Source organism: Lissotriton helveticus, chromosome 3_1, assembly GCF_964261635.1.
Source record: "Lissotriton helveticus chromosome 3_1, aLisHel1.1, whole genome shotgun sequence".
Taxonomy (NCBI): domain Eukaryota; kingdom Metazoa; phylum Chordata; class Amphibia; order Caudata; family Salamandridae; genus Lissotriton; species Lissotriton helveticus.
In genome coordinates, this window is record NC_136061.1 from 857,701,218 (window position 1) to 857,721,839 (window position 20,622).

General features: G+C 48.5%; 1 protein-coding gene across 5 annotated transcripts; it reads right to left on the minus strand.

Moving 5' to 3' along the window:
- Window positions 1-1,627: 1,627 nt before the first annotated feature.
- On the minus strand, window positions 1,628-17,990 carry LSM10 (LSM10, U7 small nuclear RNA associated). 5 transcript variants are annotated; one of them, XR_013609103.1, is made up of 3 exons: window positions 17,754-17,990; window positions 6,512-7,890; window positions 1,628-1,927 (listed from the first exon to the last, which is right to left on the minus strand). XR_013609103.1 is itself a non-coding variant. In XM_078683775.1 (2 exons), exon 2 carries the CDS (start codon window positions 7,873-7,875, stop codon window positions 7,513-7,515), a length of 363 nt encoding a protein of 120 aa, XP_078539901.1. In that variant the 5' UTR covers window positions 7,876-7,890; window positions 17,754-17,990; the 3' UTR covers window positions 6,635-7,512. The 5 variants fall into 5 exon arrangements, 3 of the variants coding, with proteins under 3 accessions (XP_078539901.1, XP_078539902.1, XP_078539903.1); XR_013609104.1 differs by having other exon boundaries at window positions 17,496-17,990; XM_078683775.1 differs by lacking the exon at window positions 1,628-1,927 and having other exon boundaries at window positions 6,635-7,890.
- Between the last annotated feature and the right edge of the window lie 2,632 nt (window positions 17,991-20,622).

The window sequence follows — 20,622 nt, forward strand, 5'->3', positions numbered from 1 at the left end:
GGATGACAGGGGGGCCTTTTAGGTGGCGTCTCTCGGCCTGCAACCTCCAGGACTACAGGGAGCATAATGAAGAGGCCATTGATCAATATTTGACGTATAATGTAGGCTGGGTAAAGGGGGCTGAATCTCTGTGGGAAGCGATGAAGCCCACAGTTCATGGGGTGGACATTTCCTTCTGTGTGACGGCCTGTAGAATACGCGGAGAATCCCTCATACGAGCGGAAGCTGAAATTCTTGGGCTGGAGGCGCACAGTAGAGAGAATGGGGGGGGGGGAGCAGGTCTGCCGCCAATTGCTGTTCTCGCAACAGAGCTATTCCCATCTCCTAATAGACGAGGCCCGCCAGGCATGGTTGGCGACCCAGAGCAGGATCTATCAGTGGGGGGGAAATCTAGCAAGTTGCTGCACAGACTGTGTCAGGGGTCACTCTGCCACCAGGTTCTCCCTGGTATTGTGGGACTCCACGGGTCACCCATCTCAGACCCCTCGGCTATTGCCGAGAGCTTTGCAACGTATTTCGCAGATCGCTACACCCCCAAGGAATGCTTATCGGCAGAGGCGATAGGCTGCTTCTTAGATGACCTTCCGCCTAAGGCCCTTTCAGACGAAGCGAGTGTGGAGTTAGATCGCCCACTTACAGAGGATGAACTGGGAATCGCTCTAGGGGAAAAGCTTGATTCCTAGGAAAGATGCAGCTAAAGAACAGATAGAATAGAGGGTGCTGCAGAAAAGATGTTAATGTCACCAACTAACTCAGGAGAAATTGACTGAGGTACAACCACCACTAAAATGGTGTTGCAGACGCCTGAGGCCACTGCCACCTAACTGTGCCTACCTTCAAGAAGGTGGCCATATAAATGCTGCATAATGTCCTCGCATAGTGAAATATATGCTCACACTTCAAAGTCGTTAAGAAATTCACAAAAGTTTTCAAAAGTGGAAGACAGAAGAGCCTTAAAATAAGGGCTTGCGCTGTCCCATATGCACAGCTCAACGTGGTATTCCGGAAAAAACGAAGTCCTCAACTCCACGATTCATTCAATAGAAGTTGTTCTAAAAAGAGTAATTCCAACCCAAGCATGATAACCAAGGTATGTTTAGTATGGAGTCCTTAGTAAGTCTCTATTTTCCCAAAAAGTCAAACAGACGTGGCGCAGTAACCAAACTCCTGCTCCATGCGTTTATTTTCTGAATACCACGTTGAGCTGTGTAGAGGGGACAGCACAATTTGATAAGACAAAACACGTGCCAGCTGATTGTTGTGAAAAGAAAAAGAAAACAGTGGAAGTACTATCTTTCGTGAACCTTTTTTTGTGCATTTACATTAAGAGAAGAGATCCCCGGCTCCGGCGGCAGCTCAGCTCAGCACTATGTGACTCTAGGCAATAGCTCACTTAATTTCCACGACGGCCCCCAGCGCCTTGAGACCCGTAAGGGTGAGTAGTTCACGCTTTACCAATACAGATTTACATTTACATGTAGGAAATACATAACTAGAGGATCAAAATTGTGATATAATCATAACGTTTCTAAAAGTAACTATTAATACAAAAACTAGATTAAACACTTACATAATATGAATACATGCTATACTGGTGCACGCTAAATGTTCAAATTTGTCCAAGAAATTATTTATTTAAACAAATGATTAGCATTGACCGCACCAAACAAATGTAAAATTCAAAAATGTCGAGACGCTTGCAAAAGCAGTCATTTTGTTACGATTGGGACTTGAGTGCAGTGCACAGTACATCCTAGATAACTGTAGTGATTAATAGGAGCCACAAAGTTAAATAATCAACGCAAGAAAGTAAAGATCAAGGTTTGCTCTTCGACAGAGAAGGAAGGATATTCACACCTTTGTCTTTTCACTCCAGTAATTAACAGAAATCTGTCAATAAATCACCACAGGAGCCAGGAAGGCAAAACTAACAAGCATTTACAATGCAATGGTTTTGCCTTTGTTAAAGTTAGAGCTATTGGCATTGCTCTTGACATTATTTTTATTTATGTTTTTTTAACATAAATAAATGGCATTGTCATTTACAATGCCACTAGCTTTATCTCTCGCAAATGACACACACAGAGCCCCCCCACACACACCCCCACACACAGCCACACAGAGCCCCCACACACACAGCCACACACAGCCACACAGAGCCCCCCACACACACAGCCACACAGAGCCCTCCACACACACAGCCACACAGAGCCCTCCACACACACAGCCACACAGAGCCCTCCACACACACCCACACAGCACAAGCAGGCAACAGGGGCACACGGAGGCACAAGCAGGCAACAGGGGCACACAGAGGCACAAGCAGGCAACAGGGGCACACAGAGGCACAAGCAGGCAACAGGGGCACACAGAGGCACAAGCAGGCAACAGGGGCACACAGAGGCACAAGCAGGCAACAGGGGCACACAGAGGCACAAGCAGGCAACAGGGGCACACAGACGCACAAGCAGGCAACAGGGGCACAAGCAGGCAACAGGGGCACACATAGGCACAAGCAGGCAACAGGGGCACACGCAACAGGGGCACCAAAACGGAGGCCCAAGCAGGCAACAGGGGCACAAAAACGGAGGCACAAGCAGGCAACAGGGGCACGAAAACGGAGGCACAAGCAGGCAACAGGGGCACACGGAGGCACAAGCAGGCAACAGGGGCACACGGAGGCAACAGGGGCACACGGAGGCACAAGCAGGCAACAGGGGCACACGGAGGCACAAGCAGGCAACAGGGGCACGAAAACAGGCACAAGCAGGCAACAGGGGCACGAAAACTGAGGCACAAGCAGGCGACAGGGGCACAAGGAGGCACCAGCAGGCAACAGGGGCACACGGAGGCACAAGCAGGCAACAGGGGCACACGGAGGCACAAGCAGGCAACAGGGGCACACGGAGGCACAAGCAGGCAACAGGGGCACACGGAGGCACAAGCAGGCAACAGGGGCACACGGAGGCACAAGCAGGCAACAGGGGCACACAGAGGCACAAGCAGGCAACATGGGCACACGGAGGCACAAGCAGGCAACAGGGTCATGAAAACAAGCACAAGCAGGCAAAAGGGTCACAAGCATGAATTGTAATTTAGACGGGGCTGAAGTGGAGAACGGTCAGTAGGGAAGTAGTGCGGCTGGTGCAGTGGTACCAGGCCGAAAGGTGAGAGGGGCTGTCTGCACCCCAGTTTGGACAGTTTCCATTACCTAACAGGGATTGGTGGGAGGGGGGGCGTACTTCTTGCTTGCTTTAGGGCTGTTACTTCGGGGACGCAGTGCACGCTCCTGCCTGCTGCCGCCGGGACACGACAACAGGCAGGGAGAGGACAGGCTGGGAGAGGGCAGGGAGGAGACAGGCTGGGAGAGGGCAGGCTGGGAGAGGGAGGGGACAAGCTGGGAGAGGGCAGGCTGGGAGAGGGCAGGGAGGGGACAGGCTGGGAGAGGGCAGGTTGGGAGAGGGCACGTTGGGAGAGGGCAGGCTGGAAGTAGACAGGCTGGGAGAGGACAGGCTGGGAGAGGACAGGCTGGGAGAGGACAGGCTGGGAGAGGACAGGCTGGGAGAGGACAGGCTGGGAGAGGGCAGGCTGGGAAAGGGCAGGCTGGGAAAGGGCAGGCTGGGAAAGGGCAGGCTGGGAAAGGGCAGGCTGGGAAAGGGCAGGCTGGGAAAGGGCAGGCTGGGAAAGGGCAGGCTGGAAGTGGACAGGCTGGGAAAGGGCAGGGAGGGGACAGGCTGGGAGTGGGCAGGCCGGGAGAGGACAGGCTGCGAGAGGACAGGCTGCGAGAGGACAGGCTGCGAGAGGACAGGCTGCGAGAGGGCAGGCTGCGAGAGGGCAGGCTGGGAGAGGGCAGGCTGGGAGAGGGCAGGCTGGGAGAGGGCAGGCTGGGAGAGGGCAGGCTGGGAGAGGGCAGGCTGGGAGAGGGCAGGCTGGGAGAGGGCAGGCTGGGAGAGGGCAGGCTGGGAGAGGGCAGGCTGGGAGAGGGCAGGCTGAGAGAGGGCAGGGAGGGGACAGGCTGGGAGAGAACAGGCTGGGAGAGAACAGGCTGCGAGAGGACAGGCTGCGAGAGGACAGGCTGCGAGAGGACAGGCTGCGAGAGGACAGGCTGCGAGAGGACAGGCTGCGAGAGGACAGGCTGCGAGAGGACAGGCTGCGAGAGGACAGGCTGCGAGAGGGCAGGCTGGGAGAGGGCAGGCTGGGAGAGGGCAGGCTGGGAGAGGGCAGGCTGGGAGAGGGCTACACTGCTTTCCAAGAAGGCTAGTGCAGAAGGTGTGCAAGCACTTATGGGAAAAGCGGGGCTGCATCATAGCAGCAAGTAGTTTCAGAGATATGAGCATGCAGAAGGCGGCTGGCTACCTTGAGGTCGAGAGAAAGAAGCGCACTAATGATGGCCAGCTTCGGATCAGAGGAAGGAGCAAGCAAAAAGTGGCTCAAAGGTGTGAGTCAAAGGAACAAACAGGAGGACCACTTCAGTGAAGGATAGTGTGTCTGGCTGGGCATCAGAGCAGCGAGTAGTATCAGAGGAAGGCAGGAGCAGAAGGTGGCTGGTAGGTGTCAAAGGAACGCACGTGCAGAATATAGCTTCAAGTGGGTTCGTTTCAGATGAAGCCGGGCAACCGTAAAGGGAGGGCAAAACTGTGCATTATAGCAGCGAGTAGATTCAAAGAGGCGCGCAGAAGGTAGTCTGCTGTGAGAGTCCGAGGAAGGTGTGTGCAGTGAGCAGAGCACGTGGGCAAAAGCGGGTGCGAGGAATACGTGCATGCGATGTCCGGTAGTAAGGGGGACAAGGAGCTACGCGACACAGCATTGAGTGGAGGCAGGGGAAGGTAGAAGCAGAGGGCGGCCAGCATTCAGCCAGGGGAAGGCAGGCGCCAAAGGTGTTCAGGAGTGCAGCGCTGTGAAGCGGCAGCGAGCAGTGTCAGAGCTACGACTGTGCCAGAGGTGGCAAAGGAAGAAGGGTGCACAAGGAGGCCAGCGACGAGTGTCTGGGGAGGACACGTGCAGGAGGCAGCCAGTAGTGGGTGCCAGAGGAACGATACTGCAGAAGATTACCGAGAGTGGAGGAAGCACAGTTCTGAGGATTACAACACCAAGTAGCGTCAGGGGAAGGAATGTACGAGCAAATTGTGGCCGCACTCACCCAAAGATACATCATGTCAGACGGGACCCCCTGGGTCAGCAGGGACGGACCCCTTGCAGGCTGGCCAGCGGATTCTGCATGCAAGGCGCGAGAGTTCAGGAACAGCAGTACCAGCAGGGTCCCCTTCCTTCATGCAGGACCCGCTACCACCAAAACGAGGGTCCCACGCGGGAGCTGTGCCACAACGGAGCAGCCGTCGCCACAGGGCCGAATAGTGGATGGACCCACGAGGAGCAAGAGGGGGGGGGGGGGGGAGAGCCCACTCCGCTCAGGGCCCGGCACACTATGGAGAAAGAATAAAGTCCCACACAGTGAGAGTTCGGTAGCACTCGGGAAGCGCGCCCTCCTCGGCACAGGATACACTTCAGTCCAGGCACGGAGTCCACGAGGAAGAGTTCAGGAGCGAAAGAACTCCCCTGGGAGCCGGGCGCGCGGCAGCTTGAAGGAGCGAAGCTCGCGAGGGCAGGACGTCAGCAGCTGCGCAATCAGATGCGCACCGGAGGTGGAAGACCCCGGCACGAGCTCGGTCCCTAACTCCACCGTATGCTGCCGGACCTTCAGCAGCAACGCCTGCACGGAACTGCTACAGATGACACTGCATTAACTGCCAACTCACTGCACACTGCTCGCACTCACAGCCGCCCTTGCGCCCCGGGGGAACCGCCGAGCACTGACAGATCATTACCGAGGCAGGCCAGGGAGCAGGGCGGGACGCCTGGGCGAGGCAGGTACAGGGGGGTGGGGAACCAAGACAGGTACAGCAAACGAGAACGGGGAATGGAGGGCGAATACAGCGAGAGGGACACAGGTACATGGAGGAGGCGAAGGAAGCAACACAGGTGTGGAAGAGGAGACAAACCCGACACAGGTAGGAAGCCAAACAAGAACGGAGGGGGGGCGTGCAACATGTAGAGGGAACGGGCAAGGGACACAAGTACAGGAAGATAACGGCAATTACAGGGAAAGAACGCAAACAGTCAATAATGGGCACAGGGAGCAGAGAACATGGAAATAGGGTTCCAGGGGAGGTAGTGGCACAGATGAGCAACATAAATACAAGTGAGGAGGAATAACAAAGGCACCACCGCTCACGGAGCAGGAAGGCAGGTGCCGGCAATGCCGGACCAGATTTGGGGGCGTTCCCAGCTTTCGGCTGACGTCGCGTGACGTCGGCAAAAGCCAAAGAATCTCGGGAACGCCCCCGAATCTGGTCCGGCATTGACGGACAGGCCCCTCGTCCAATGGCTAGGCTCCATTTATGGAGCCAGCCAATGAATGACGAGGGCCGACCCAAACCCACACTACAGTTCTCATTAGGTTTTCGCCTGCGCGAAAAAGATGCGCAGAGCGCATCTTTTCGCCAGGCAAAACCTAAAAAGGTATGCAACATAAAGCTTCTCCATGCCACCGTCCAAGACAGATAGAGCGCAACACTATATCACCAAGTAACAAACTTTTCTATTTTCAAATGAAAATACAAACAAGGACACCAACTTGTATTTTTATTTTATTTATATACAGAAAATATGCGGTCATTAGACCAAAAATATTTATACAAAAGTGCTTGTAAAATAACCCATCTGAAAGAGCCCTTTGTATGGTTACGGATGTGCTTCTAATTCATTCAAGTAAAGTAAGGCTGATTGTCACCCAACAGCAATTGCATGAAAATAATGCATTTACCCACATGGAGGGAGAGGGGTGGGGGGGGAGGGGAGGGGAGGAGGACTCTCTGTCTGGTCTAATCAGCTATCACTCCAACAACTTCTTTACTGCCACCACCCTCTCAAGTATTTAACATATTTACTCTTGACAGGAGTAACTTTTGAACACACAGAGAGTGCCTCCTTAAACAAATATATGCATATCAAAATCTAACAAAAAGAAGGGAAATAGATTTTGCTCTTTTGATTTTAATAACAGTTTACAAATAAGGCCCTTTTAATGATAGCGTAAAAGAATAATAACTTGCCATGAAGTTTTAGACTCCAGCAACATCTAGAATACCCGTTAACTACTCCATAGCAGCAGTGCCGGTAGAAAAAAGAATTAAGAAAGAAGGGTCAGTAAAAAAAGTTCATTGTTTCCTCTCACAAATCAGACAATCGTTGTTCGTGCCTGCAGAACCCTAGAGTTTGGTCTTCATTTCTCCTAAGCACCTACACATGTGCATCAGTTAACTGGCTGCTCAGAGGCACCTTTGGTTGTGTTCGGAGCTGTAAACCATTAAAAATGGAGCACAATTTATTGAAATATTTAGAAATTGCTTTTGGAGGAGGTTTACTCATAGTTATGTACAAAAATAACTTAGATCCCTAAAAAGGTGAAAAAAGGAAAAAAACATTTCGATTCAATAGGAAGTCACAAAACTTCTACTTCTTCTTTGTAAGGAATTCCTTCCGCCCTTTATCGCCAAATCTGCGAACCCTGTGAATGGTCTCAAGCTTTTGCTCAATTGTTTTAATAATGTCCACCTCATCTGGAATGTGTACATAGCGGACGTTCCGGCCTGTCACAAACAGGTCATCCAGCTCGTAAACACGTTCCTTCCGGTCTGTGTAGGTCACCTCCGCGAGGCGGATGTTCATAAAGGCGTCCACGTTGATAACCCGTCCCTTTGCGGTGCTCTCGTCCCGTAGCTCCACAGTGGTGACAAGACCATGAATGCCTTGCAGCAGTATTATCAGGCTGTTCTCTGCAATAGTCCGTTCCTTGATGGAGTGAGTGACTTCCATTGTAGGTCAGCAAAGCTGCAAGGAACAATAAAGCATTTTTGGGAATCATATTTTCAAAACAAAGATATATTTTTAATAATGATAACAGTTGAAGGTGAGACAAGGGTGTCTAATCAGAAGGAAAGCATTACATCTATATTAGTGTGCAGAACAGACTAGGACTAGTGCAGTAATACAATTACAGCCCTACAGGAGTGAAGTGCAATTCATGGCCCCACAGAATGCATAATAGCCCAGCTAAGTGTGCACAAAACCCTATTTAGGAAGGATAGGCTTGCAAAGAAATGCTGCTAGAATTGAATTTCATCTCTAGCATTTCTGTTGACAAATGCGGATTCAAAGTGCTGCAGATCTAATGGTAAGTGCACATATTCTTCCATTAGAAGTGCAGCAACTAAGCAGCAAATCTGAGCTATCATGCCTCTACCCAATTAGAAGTATGGTAACCTTGTAGAGTAGTGCTGTAATTGTCCCACTGAAAGTAAAGTAGACCATCTGGAAAGAGGATGTACATCTTGCCCTTACTATTGTTGTGCACCATCTGTTCTCATAAGGGTAAAACTGGCTCAAACACCATTTTAATTCTGTCCAGTGGCCTTCTGTCCTGGCTGTTGATACAAACAAGTTAGAGTACCACCTTCAAATGCACAACCTTAGAAACCATGAGACAAAAGAAAAAAGCATTGTCAGTCATCCCATCTCAATTGTTCATTGCAACCAAAAGAAAAGCCAACTCTAGAGAGGCTTTGTGTTTCTTAGGAATGGCCCTCTACATCCATGGCATTTGCTGCATGTACTGTTTCAAACCAAGCATGTGATTTACTAGCTAGCATTCAATAAAACACATTTCTGGTTGCCATCCCCGTTTTAAGTACTTTGTACAGCTTTTAACCAACACCTGAATCTTTAGCTGGCTAAGTGTGGTATGAAGTGCTATTTGCCCATTGCAATAAGAGGCTTGGATTGGTGGAGTTTTAGAGTGACAATGCTGCTGTTCAATGAAGGCAACAATTTGTATTGCATACGATGTACTTTTGGACCAGAGCCCAACAGCCTCAAGCTTGAGTGCACTAACAGTCAAGAGTGGTGTCTGCCTTTTCTTACCAAGCTAAAGTGAGACAAATGGTTGGCAGCATCAGAATGAAGTGCCGGGATTTTTACTTGCACTCATGGAGAGAAGGAAGCCCATGGAGAGAAGGAAACCTATAAGCCCTCTCCTGTAAAATCAGTGGCACCCACCACAACTAGGACTGGGTGTGGTCTCTATAGCTTGAGAGATTATTATCCTTTAAGCAGAGATGCCTATGTAGCCGCCCGCAACAGGTACAAACTCGCCATCCTCGCAGCAAAAAAAGCCTACGCTTCAGGAAAAATTTTATCTGCCCCCTGCCAGTCTAAAGAAATCTTCGAAGTTCTTAATGAATTCACCTCTGATCCCAGGACGCTCCCAACTCAGGCCCCCACTCAGGAAACCTGCAACAATCTTAGCACTTTTTTATTGAAAAAATTGTATTGATTAAGGACACCATTCCAATTACTTCTCCTGGCGCTGGTTCTGTCTCCCCCCCTCATAACACTTCTTCACTTACACATTTCCCTCTTTTAGATCCTACCTCTCTGACCACTCTTGCCACCCGCATTAAGTCTGGATCCCCAAATGATTGCTGTCCCCCGTCCATACTCCGGGACATCTGCCGTTCTCTACCCGACTGCATCCTCTCTCTGCTAAACTCTTCTCTTTCTTCCGGTACGGTGCCTGGCTCCTTCAAGGAGGCCGTGCTGGTGCCCCTTTTGAAGAAGCCAGGGGCTGATCCCGCCGTCCCGGCGAACTACCGACCTATCTCCCTCCTACCTTTCTTTTCTAAAATCCTGGAAGCCCACGTCACTACCTGTCTCTCACAGTTTATCGAGAGTTCCAACTTTCTCGAGGCTAACCAGGCCGGCTTCAGACCCGGCCACTCTACGGAGACAGTGATCTTGGCCGTGCTGGATGCCCTGAGAGACGGTGTCGACAAAGGCACCCCCCAAGCCTTGGTATTATTAGATCTGTCAGCCGCCTTCGACACGGTGGATCATAACATCCTCCTCCACCGTGTCGAGCAGGCTGGCATCCAGGGCCTGGCTTTGGCCTGGGTCAAATCTTTTCTGACCGGCAGGTCTCAGACCCTCAGTCTGGGCACTTTCAGGGCTCCTGGGGAGCACTCGCCTTGCGGGGTCCCCCAGGGCTCTTCTTTATCCCCTCTTCTCTTCAATCTTTATCTTCGCCCCCTTCTTTTTTCTTTGAGGCAGTGGGATGTCACCGTGTTTAATTACGCGGACGACCTGCAACTCATCTTTTCTCTCAACTCCCCTTCTGCTATCCCCAACTTTCAGGCAGTCATGTCCCACATTCTCCAGTGGATGGGCCACAACCAGCTAAAGTTGAACCCCGGGAAGACGGAGCTCCTCCTTCCTGGTAGGAGCGCCACCTTCTGGGAGCCACAATTTTGGCCGGCGGAACTTGGTCCTTCTCCCACTCCTGTGGCCTCGGTGAAGAGTTTGGGGGTCACAATTGACTCCGGTCTATCCCTTGGGCCGCAGGTGGGGACGGTGGTCTCATCCTGTATCTACCAACTGCGCAGGATCAGGAAAGTGGCATACCTCCTTACACCTGATGCCCTCCTGCAGGTCATCATGGCCCTCGTCCTCTCCCGCTTAGATTTTTCCAACGCGATCTATCACGGCCTGTCTAAAAACATCGGTGGCTAGACTGCAAGTGGTCCAAAATCAAGCGGCGAGACTGGCCTTAGGGATCCCGAAGTGGCAATCTGCCAGGCCCCTCCTTGCCAAACTTCACTGGCTCCCTGTCGCCTCCAGGGCGGCCTTCAAGATCGGCTGCCTCATCTTCAAGGCGTTAGCTGGGCCCTGCCCCGCCTTTGTGAAATCTCTCATTAGATCTTACTGCCCATCTCGCGACTTGAGATCCTCTCATCTTCATCTTTTGACTGTCCCCTCTTACAAGCTCTGTAGATCTGGAGGCCGGAGATTTGCATACCTGGCCCCCAAGCTTTGGAACTCTTTTCCTTTCCCTCTCAGAACTTCTAATTCTTTGACTCTCTTCTGTAAATCTTTAAAAACTTGGCTCTTCCCCCAATCTGGTTAGTCCCTCTGTCCCTCCCACTTCCTACCAGCGCCAGGAAACCCATGGTGTCAGTGCGCTCTACAAGCACCCCTTACAATACAATACAATACAATACAATAGCTTGCATAATGTGTCTTGTTTGACAGAAGCATAGTCTGCATGAATGGTGTACTATGGAGGACACAGTAAAGGGCACACAGGGATATACATCTATTTCTCTGCAAGTCTGCTTTTGTGTGCTCTATCAAGGTACCCTTTGTGTGCGTTGTAATGGGCATACTCTAGCAACAAGTAAAGTTTGGAAGAGAAAGACTTTTTGATCAAATGAATCTGACACACAGCATCTACGATTGAATGTAATGGGAAACCCAATCTTGGTTCTTATTTCCTCACAAGGAACAAAAATATTTCTTAGATAAAAGACATTTGAATAATATCTCTGGCGAGTTTATCAATAACTCTTGCAGTTAAAAAATATATATCAAAAGCAATAGAACAGAGTATTCTAAATAAATCCCTTGAAAGCGCGTTTTACCCATTTCCACAGCATCTACAGCATTCAACCCAGTCTGTGTAATATGCTGGAGGGCTCCCACTCAATCATGATGCAAGCCATTCAACAGCTCTTTCATAATTCACAGCTAAATCGGTGGGCTTACACAATGCTGGTATGTATCTTAAAAACAAATATATAGTGCTGGAAAACATCAAACTCAGACTTCCTGAAGCAAAATAATTTTCGCCTATGGTACCTAGCTACTTGGGCTTCATGTATGTTGGGTTGGTACATATACTAGCCGATTTTGCACAATTACACTTTATGAATTAAGATGTGCCAGGAGATTGGCGGTGGGGTCTGAAGGACCTGCACAATATTTGCTTAAATCAGCCTCAGACACTAGAGGAGCAGCTTGGGTCTTTGACCAAGCCTCCTTGGCTTTACCCACAAGAGAATCTTTGAATGATGGAAACCATCCACAGTAAGCTTTCCTTTCAGGATCTGTTAATAGAGAAGCCGAATCCTCCTGCCCATACAAATCAATGCTGAAAGTCTCACCAGCGTTTTTAAAAACTCCAGCAAAGAACACTTACTGAAGCAGAACCTTCTGGATTAGGGTTGTATCTGACCAACTAGTAGGCCAAAGATCTACTAGTAAAGAAGTATTTAGAGTCCAAGGGAGAATAGAATCCCTCCTAAATCAAATCTCATCTGAACCCAGAGTCACAGAATTTGGAAGCTTTAATGTTGGAGCTAAATACCTTCTGCAGCCTGGCAAAGATTGACTACTTTGTAACTTTAGACATTTTCCTTTTCTATATTTATAGCTTTAGGAAGTCTCCTTCTCTACATACTGTGACTTTTTCATTAGCAAATCTCAAGAATTGCGCTTGGAGGTTTCGTAAAAGCGTAAAAGCGAAAGACCAAAGCCAGAACAGAACCCAAAACAGTAGAGATCAAGACTAAAGATCACCAACAGAACAGAAGGTGACAAAGCTGCCAGCTTCACTAATGCCAAAGCACCCAATGTCAAACAAATCAGCAAAGGTCTCTCAGGAGGAGGTGCTTTGAAAATGTTCATCATAGCCTCCATTTGAGGTATTAACACAACAGGTAAAGTAAGTGAACCTGCTGGATAGATTACAGAGCAGGTATCAACACGGAAGAGGATGTAAATGAATTATGCTTCTCCCCTCTTTTTCGCATGTTGAGAATGGTGGTCCTTTTTGGGTCTCCAAGGCCTCCTCTCCTTATATGGACACTTCGAGTGAGCCCTCGTCCTAAGAAGAGGGTTAGCACAACACCTAAACCACAGACTGGACTCTGCTGCAGGCTTTAAAGACTAGCTAAAACCTTTGGAGAAACCATATGAAGTTTGTTCTGAATCAGTCAATGCCTTGAGGTGAATGTACTGACAAAATTGATATGATGCAGTGTCACAGTCTTTGTCCAAGCACCAAAGACAAAAGGCACGTGTATCTGGGAGTCATCAGCTGCTAACGTGGCTTTAAGCTAGACTATTTTGAAGGTACCATCTTGTCCAGAGTTAAAAAAAAAAAATCAAAAAACCTAAAGACTGACAAATAACCCTATCAAGTTATACAAAACATATCCATGTTTTTTGGAGATGCAGATTTTTTTTTTACTTGTCATGGGCACGCCTATTTTGGTGAGTGGCATGACACTCAATGGATCCATGAGGTGCCACTGAAAACGCTGATTAGCGCAGCATGATGCTAGTGATGAACAATGGCAAAGATTCTGAACCGGTCTTGCACAGGAAGCAGTTCAGGTAAATAATCTACTGGAGTTTATACACATTAGATGACAGGAAGTGGGATTTAGTTCTTAGCTGCGACAGTAGAATTCCATAGGTTGACAGTACCACCAGTGAAAGAGTGATTGGGAGGTTTTGAATTTCACAGTTTCCAGCGACTCTTTGTTCTAATGGCCCAGCTGTCTGTAAGAGAATCTAAGTTGGCCACAGGAGGTGGGTTTTTCCAGGTGGAGAAATTTATAAAATCAAGAGATTTGAAATGTGTTCCTAGCCAATTTAAAACGCTCTTTTATTTACGGAGAAGTGGTCACATTTCTTCTGAGAGTAGTCTGGGCGTTAAGTAGAAAAGAGCTTTTAGGCTGGTTGGAGAACAGAGGGACAGCTGCCAGCATTGGCTTGCTAAAATTCGCAAGGAATATAAAAATCGGTGTATGAGCTGTTCAATTTATTTGTTGATGGGAGAAGACTATGACAGAACATTGTCCAAAATAAAACCCCACTACTTTTCTGAGGTTGTTTGGGCCAGGAAGAAACCTTCCGACATGACTTCAACTAGAAGTGCCAAATCACATTGGTTTTTAAGGTTGGGTGAGATTAACAGTAACTCTTTACTGAGGTTTCAACATCAAGAAGTTAACTAACTTGCACTACTGTAGCTTCAAGATGCAAAATCAGCGTGGTTCAAGGTGAATGTTAAACAAGGTTAAAGCTTAAATTGAGTCTTTGCCTTATGTCACACACCATTAATGAACTGAATGAGATGTGCTACTAATCATCAGTCACTGAAAACAATGAGAAACGAAGGAAGAGAATGATTAAGTACTTCGGGCCAAATTTTGAGTGTGCAGACAGGGTATTCTACGCACCTCATTTAGAGATAGGCAGACCGTAAGCTTACTCCTGACAGACTAGGGGCACTTCGAGTAAAGCCATCCTCTTGCCCAGTCTATTTTATTTACAATGGACAGTTATTTTTCCCTTGTCTTTCACTGCAAGGAAAAACCTGGTGATGAGGGTCAGCAAACATAATAATAACCATCACCCAAACTTATAGAAAATTTCAAGTGGTGGAGTCATTTATTTATTTTCTTTTAGAGAAAGAAACTAGCATTGAAAGTTTGTTTCTGAAAGGAAGAAAAAGAAATGTGGCAGCGGTTCTTTTCAAGGTACAGAGATACCTGCTGAGCTAGAGGTCTTCTAAAAATTTGACAAACTGTGAAGTCAGGATGACGGATTTAAATGTCTTCTGCCATCCTAATGGACACAACTCCTTTCAAACACAAAATCAAGTCCTTTATTGAGAAAACCAATTTCATATTTTGCTGTAGTAAAAAATGTGGTGCTCAACTGTGCTTACATATACTAGATCAAGAAACATGAGTGAGCATGAAACCCATATTAGAACCCAGCAAGGAGATGGTTGTTGTGCTATCGCTTGCTATGAAAATTGCTTTGTCAAGTCAAGGTAGACTGTCAACTCACAAACTGGCTGAGGTCCTCCCCCCCCCCTCCCCGTAAGAGTGATTTGGCCAGTTTAGGATTTTTAGATGAGTCCTTTTGTAAATGATGCGCCGAACAGCAAAAACCAGTTTGATTCAAAAGATGCATGTTAGTTTTGATATTTGCAGTAATCAGGTTTTGATAATAACTTGAGGGTTTCAGTAGTTTTATAATTTTGGATAACTAATCTCTGGAAATCGAAGACAAGGTGCACCACAAAAACTGTTTCTGGAAAGAGTTGTTGCCTTTGCACTTGGTTGAGAATGTTTTTTGTTCTTAATAGCTTTGATTATTACATAAGAAAATATTTTGCTGCATTTGATGTCAGATTGTGACGGTACAGAACTGAAAGAAGAACAGGTGTTTGCGTGAATATTTACATAAAGAATGCAAGGGATTCAGAGAAGCAGCAATTTAATTTTGAATGGTGTTCGCTTCAGGAGTCAGGATTGCTACACTGTATTCCGTTTGCAGGGCTTTCAGTTTAGTGAGAATGTCACTGTTAATCTTACAGCAAGTTGATGTATGAAGAGTGTATTTGGTTAAACTTAACGTGCCTGGCAAAACGGTTCTTGAAATTTATACGATGACAAATGTGAAAAGAGATGGAGCTCGAGAAGATAACATTGAGACAAAGTCGCAATAGGTACAATTGAAAAACGTTTGAATTTTAGAATTTTAGTGATCCCTCGAAAATTAAGGCAATATTGGCCTGCCTTTCGGGTAGCTGCCTTCATTTAAAATGGAATGCCCCTTGGAACGGAGTAACAACATATCGAAATGCATAATGTGTGTCAAGAAGACTGGCAATGGGACCTTTCCACATCGGGGAAACTGACCTGGGAGCCTGACATTGGGGTCCTGGTTCGCCGCAGCACAGGCGCTGCGACACTGCTGCCCACACCGGGTTGCCGGCCTCCCTGACGACGCCGGAGACAGAGGACCACATCCCCCAGCACCCCTAGCGCCGAGGAAGGCGCGCACGTCCGGTCCCGCCCCCGGAGGTGCTCACAAGTTCAGCACGAGCCCCGGGGGAGCGGGGGACCTTTCCACATCGGGGAAACTGACCTGGGAGCCTGACATTGGGGTCCTGATTCGCCGCAGCACAGGCGCTGCGACACTGCTGAACACACCGGGTTGCCGGCCTCCCTGACGACGCCGGAGACAGAGGACCACATCCCCCAGCACCCCTAGCGCCGAGGAAGGCGCGCACGTCCGGTCCCGCCCCCGGAGGTGCTCACAAGTTCAGCGCGAGCCCCCGGGGGAGCGGGATCGCACGCGGGCCAGCGCCCGGGGCTAAGCCCGGGCAAAGGGCGGGCCCTCTGTGGCCCTCAGAGGCACGAGGAGGCCGGGACGGGCCACCCCACTTGATCCCATCACAGAAGGAGGTATTGTGCTGCAATATTGTTTTGACCTTCTTGGCGTATTTTATTTTTAAACTATTAAAAACACGATGTCTATATGGGAAGAACTCAACGCCCTGTGTGGCACAAAGTACGTCCCTGATCCTATAACCTCCCCTACGGTGGATACATTTTGACTTAAGTCAGATGGCCCCGCTGATAAAGCCTACAACCAAGTAAATGCTGCGCCCCTGGGCTCTTACAATAGAGGGAAGCACGACTCCGCAACTGACATTGGGAACAATACAAGTATACACATTTTGTGCACCAATGTAATACCATCACCTGCTAAACCAACAGCATTTATCGAGGACACGGCCGCGGACAAATTAGAGGACCCTCTTTTGTCTCTAAACATGACTTTATTGGCCAAAATTGAGCAACTGCTGGTAGCTGCCATCTCTCCCTTGGTCACAAAAATCAATGATTTAGGGGAAAGGCTGGCCAACATTGAGTCTGTAATAAGAAAGCATCCTCTTCCAGCTACCATAATGGCCACATCTGTCTGCCCTAACCCTACCATCGCCCCCGAAAAGTATAAATCTGGCAATGGTGCCACCCAATTACAGCCACCCTGTACACCTACTTTAATAGGCCCCAAAGTAATTGTCAAACCTGCATCAACTACCCATACAGTGACTAGATCCGCCTTGGCAAGAATGCCACGTATCAACCTGCCCCCTGAGGCCGCCCCGTATGTGTCTGCCCTCTCCGGGGTCCCTGCCCTCACCCAGGGAACACGCGAATCCCAGCAGGATCTGTTAAATAAGGCCATCTATTGGCTAAAAAACAATAGACCCTTGCCGCCGGGGCTAGATGGGGGTATCTTGAGTGTCAGGAGGGTGGGATGGTTAGGGACGCTGCCCAAATGCATTGCTGGGGACCTGGTACTAATTAAATTCAAAAACAGCAATGTTGCCCCCTTCTTACGATTTTGCACCCCCAAAGAAATAAAAGGCACCATCCGTATTTGGGATCTGTACGATTTCTACCCGAGCTCCCCTCATATTACATAGGACTACTGAATCTTGCACAAAAATTGTTGAATGATGGTTTTTTTCTGTGTCTATGAAATGAAGTGTCTACGGTTTTTATTCCTGTATTGTCGATGCTTTTATGATTTTTAATTTAAAAATCGAATAAAGCTTATTTGAATTTATGGACTGGCAATGTTTTTTGGGAAGATCGGATATCGTTAAGCATGCATATGAACTGTAATCATGGTAACAAATGAGAATCACCAGGGGTAAAAACAGTTTCTAATGGAGAAGTTGTTTCAGGCAAAACTCTGCCATTGCAGCGTCGTCTGTCAGCGCTTACTTTGTCGGGTTCATGTGTACGCAGCTCATCCAATCCAAATGTGTCTCTGCGCCGAACTTGTAGACATGTGAGTGCGATAAATAGAACTACAACTCCCAAGAAACACATGTAAAAAAAAAACGCGCTGATGAGCAACTAGCTAATGGAATGAGAAACGCTAAAGAAAGCCCTGCTACCGAAGCCATGTTCAGTCCTACGCTCACATTGAAACCCTTGGGCGCTGCTGGTGGTGGCGGGCTGTTTTCCCAAACATCTCACCTCACTTGCCCTGAGTTGGCAGTATCAGCCCTGGTGGGGTCTCAAGCTCGCTCCCCCGTCAGTCTCTCGGCTTCCTCCGGGGTATGAGCGCGCAGCATGAACGTCAAAAACGCCGATATGATTCTAACGATGCTAGAGCAGAACTTCTCTGGAAGAACTAATCCTTATCCCGCCGCGCCACCAAAATTGAAATTGCCGTCGCAGGACTAATGCGTCACTTGACATCTGACGCGCCTACGTGAGGTCAACGAGACGCAAACTGTGTTCAACTTCTCCTAATCTTTTATTGTGAGCGGAAATAAAATCTCCAAATTATTTTCCTTCTGTTGCTGACACTTATAGTCGCTTTACATTGTTTTGTATCGGTTGCTGTCATCAGGAGTGGATGTGGCATAACATTACGGCCAGGGCTGCTGACTTTGGAGCTGAGGAGCGGGATCCAGGTGCGAGCCTCCGCGTCGACCGTCTCAGCTGCCTGTGATTCTGGACAAGTCACTTTATCTGCCCGTGCCTGCCAAAAAGAAAAAAAAATGTGTCTTTGTTTAACGGAACTGGTGTACATGTAAAGCGCTCCAATACCTTCGGGTCGAGTTAGCGCTATATAAATCTGCAAAAAAAAGAATGTGTTTTCTTGACGGGTCGGTGTTATACAAAAAGAAGGGGAGGGGTATTGTTAAATGTGTCGCTTTCTCTTGCCTTCAACCATCGTTTTGCTGTTTCTGTGCGAAGACTTCTCATGGATCCTATGATGACTACCTCTTAGGGACCCGTTTGCAGTACACATTGCATGTGTGGAGACCTTGGAAGATACTTATTGGGCAGCTGGGGAGTAGGGGTTTTATTTTGATGTTTTATAATTCTTTTTATTGATGACAAAAACCAGGTTATATCTTTAACATTACATTACATTAGTACTGAAGGAATGGCATTCAGAGAATCTATAGATTACATATTTATAACATTGTTGTGTTGTTTTCCCTCCCCTATGGAGTAAAGACCTATTAGTTCCTCCCTATGGGATGGGTGTTGAGCACTGGCGGCGTACATATGTCTCCCCTAAATGAGTTCCATTTACCCCATATCTGCACCCACTTCTTCAGGCAGCCACATCTTTCATATATTGTCTTTTCTGATATCATGCACCAGTCCATGTCCTTCTTCCGCACACATAGTGCTGGCATTTCAGGAGCACCCCATGATTTCGCTATGTTTCGTTTGGCTATTGTTGTTCTTAGTGTTACCCAGGACATTTCTTTACTATACAAAACTGTAGCACCCCCCCATACGTTAAGGAGGCGCCATTTAGGCTCTGGCTCCATTCTCAACCCTAGTGTCTCTCCCATGCAGTGTACAACAGATCCCCAGTATTTATGTACAAGCAGTCTCAAATTATGTGGTAAAACAGGCCCTCTTGCATAAGTGCCTCCTACAAGTAGGATCTAGACTGATCTTAACAGGAGTGTGGAATGAGAAGTACACTATGTAATGTTTTGAATTGTTCTAATTTGAATTGCGAGGAAATGGCCACCTCTTGAGGTGAGGCCAGAGCCCCGTGCCATTCCTTGTCATCTAGTTCCCCAATATCTCTTGTCCAGTGCTCTCGGAGTTGAAGGTGATGGTCAGGAGAGTTATTAATCATTTTTTAGGTCGAGCAATTTATTGCTCTGAACCTATTGGGTTGAAAACAACTCTTTGACCAAGAGGATTTCAAGCCGGATTCCTCCCAATGCATGTTGTCTAATTAACCGCGACGCTTCGCCAGGCGCGCGCTTGTCCATTTGTCTCTCACACCACCATACATACATCAAAGGTTGCTGCTCCCCCGCCCACCCACCCCCCTCAGCAATGCCCATATGCTCGGCTAGTCGGCGACTCTGCTTTCATGTTTAGCGAGCGCCATGTCCATTAGTCAATTAGTCCGTTTCAAGCCCAGGCGCACGCTTGGCCTCACTCACTCCCCATCCCCTGCCCCGCCCTACCCCCATCCAACTTGTTTTCATTTTGCGGCCGATTTTCGTTTCGCGTCCGCTAATGCTGCCGCTAATGCTTGTTGTTGAGGTTACTGAGCATTTATTTAACAAGAGAGCGCTGGCACTTTGCAGAAGGATTTCTATACCTTCACCATGAAGTACTGTGACTTCTCACCGGAGTTGTTACACTTTAATTAGGGCAGTACTAACACTTGGCTACTATACTTCTACTGTTAGAAGAATAGTCCTGCTCGTCTCAGCAGGCCTGCTACGCTTTTAATGGGACAGTGCTAGCATTTCTCAGAAGGACGGCTATTCTTTCAATGACACAGTATAGCACTTTCAATAGGTCTCACAGGAGATGGCCAAGGTCAGACCTAATATTGGCGTTGTCACTGCTTGTTTCCCTTACAGGCACCAGTACTGATCACCAGCTCCTTCGCCCATCAAAAGGCAGAACAAGCACGGACGATCTACGTAACTATCCACGTAAATACCGTATATATGTGTTTGTCTATGCGTACTCCCCGTGAAAGCACACGACCCCTCCCTGCTTCCGAGAGTGCTGCCCACTCCAGGAGCTGGCAGCGCCGAGACATCCTCGTGGGAGCTGGCAGCGCTCTCCCGCCAGCCTCGGCGGACCCGCCCTTCTCTTTGATGTGCTTTATTAACAGGAGGCCATGCTAATCACTGCCTTCTCCCAATGACGTGCAGTTTCCACCCCCTCCCCCACCCCGTGAAACTCGATGTACCCGCGGCCGCCCCCGCCTGGAGAGGTGCCTCGAGCCCGCCGGGTCCTTCCTTCGTCAGGGGTGCGTCTGCCACGCGTACAACGTGCACACAGGTCTTGCGGGGTACACATATGCCCCCCCTTGTTTCTTGCACACTCTACCCCGTGG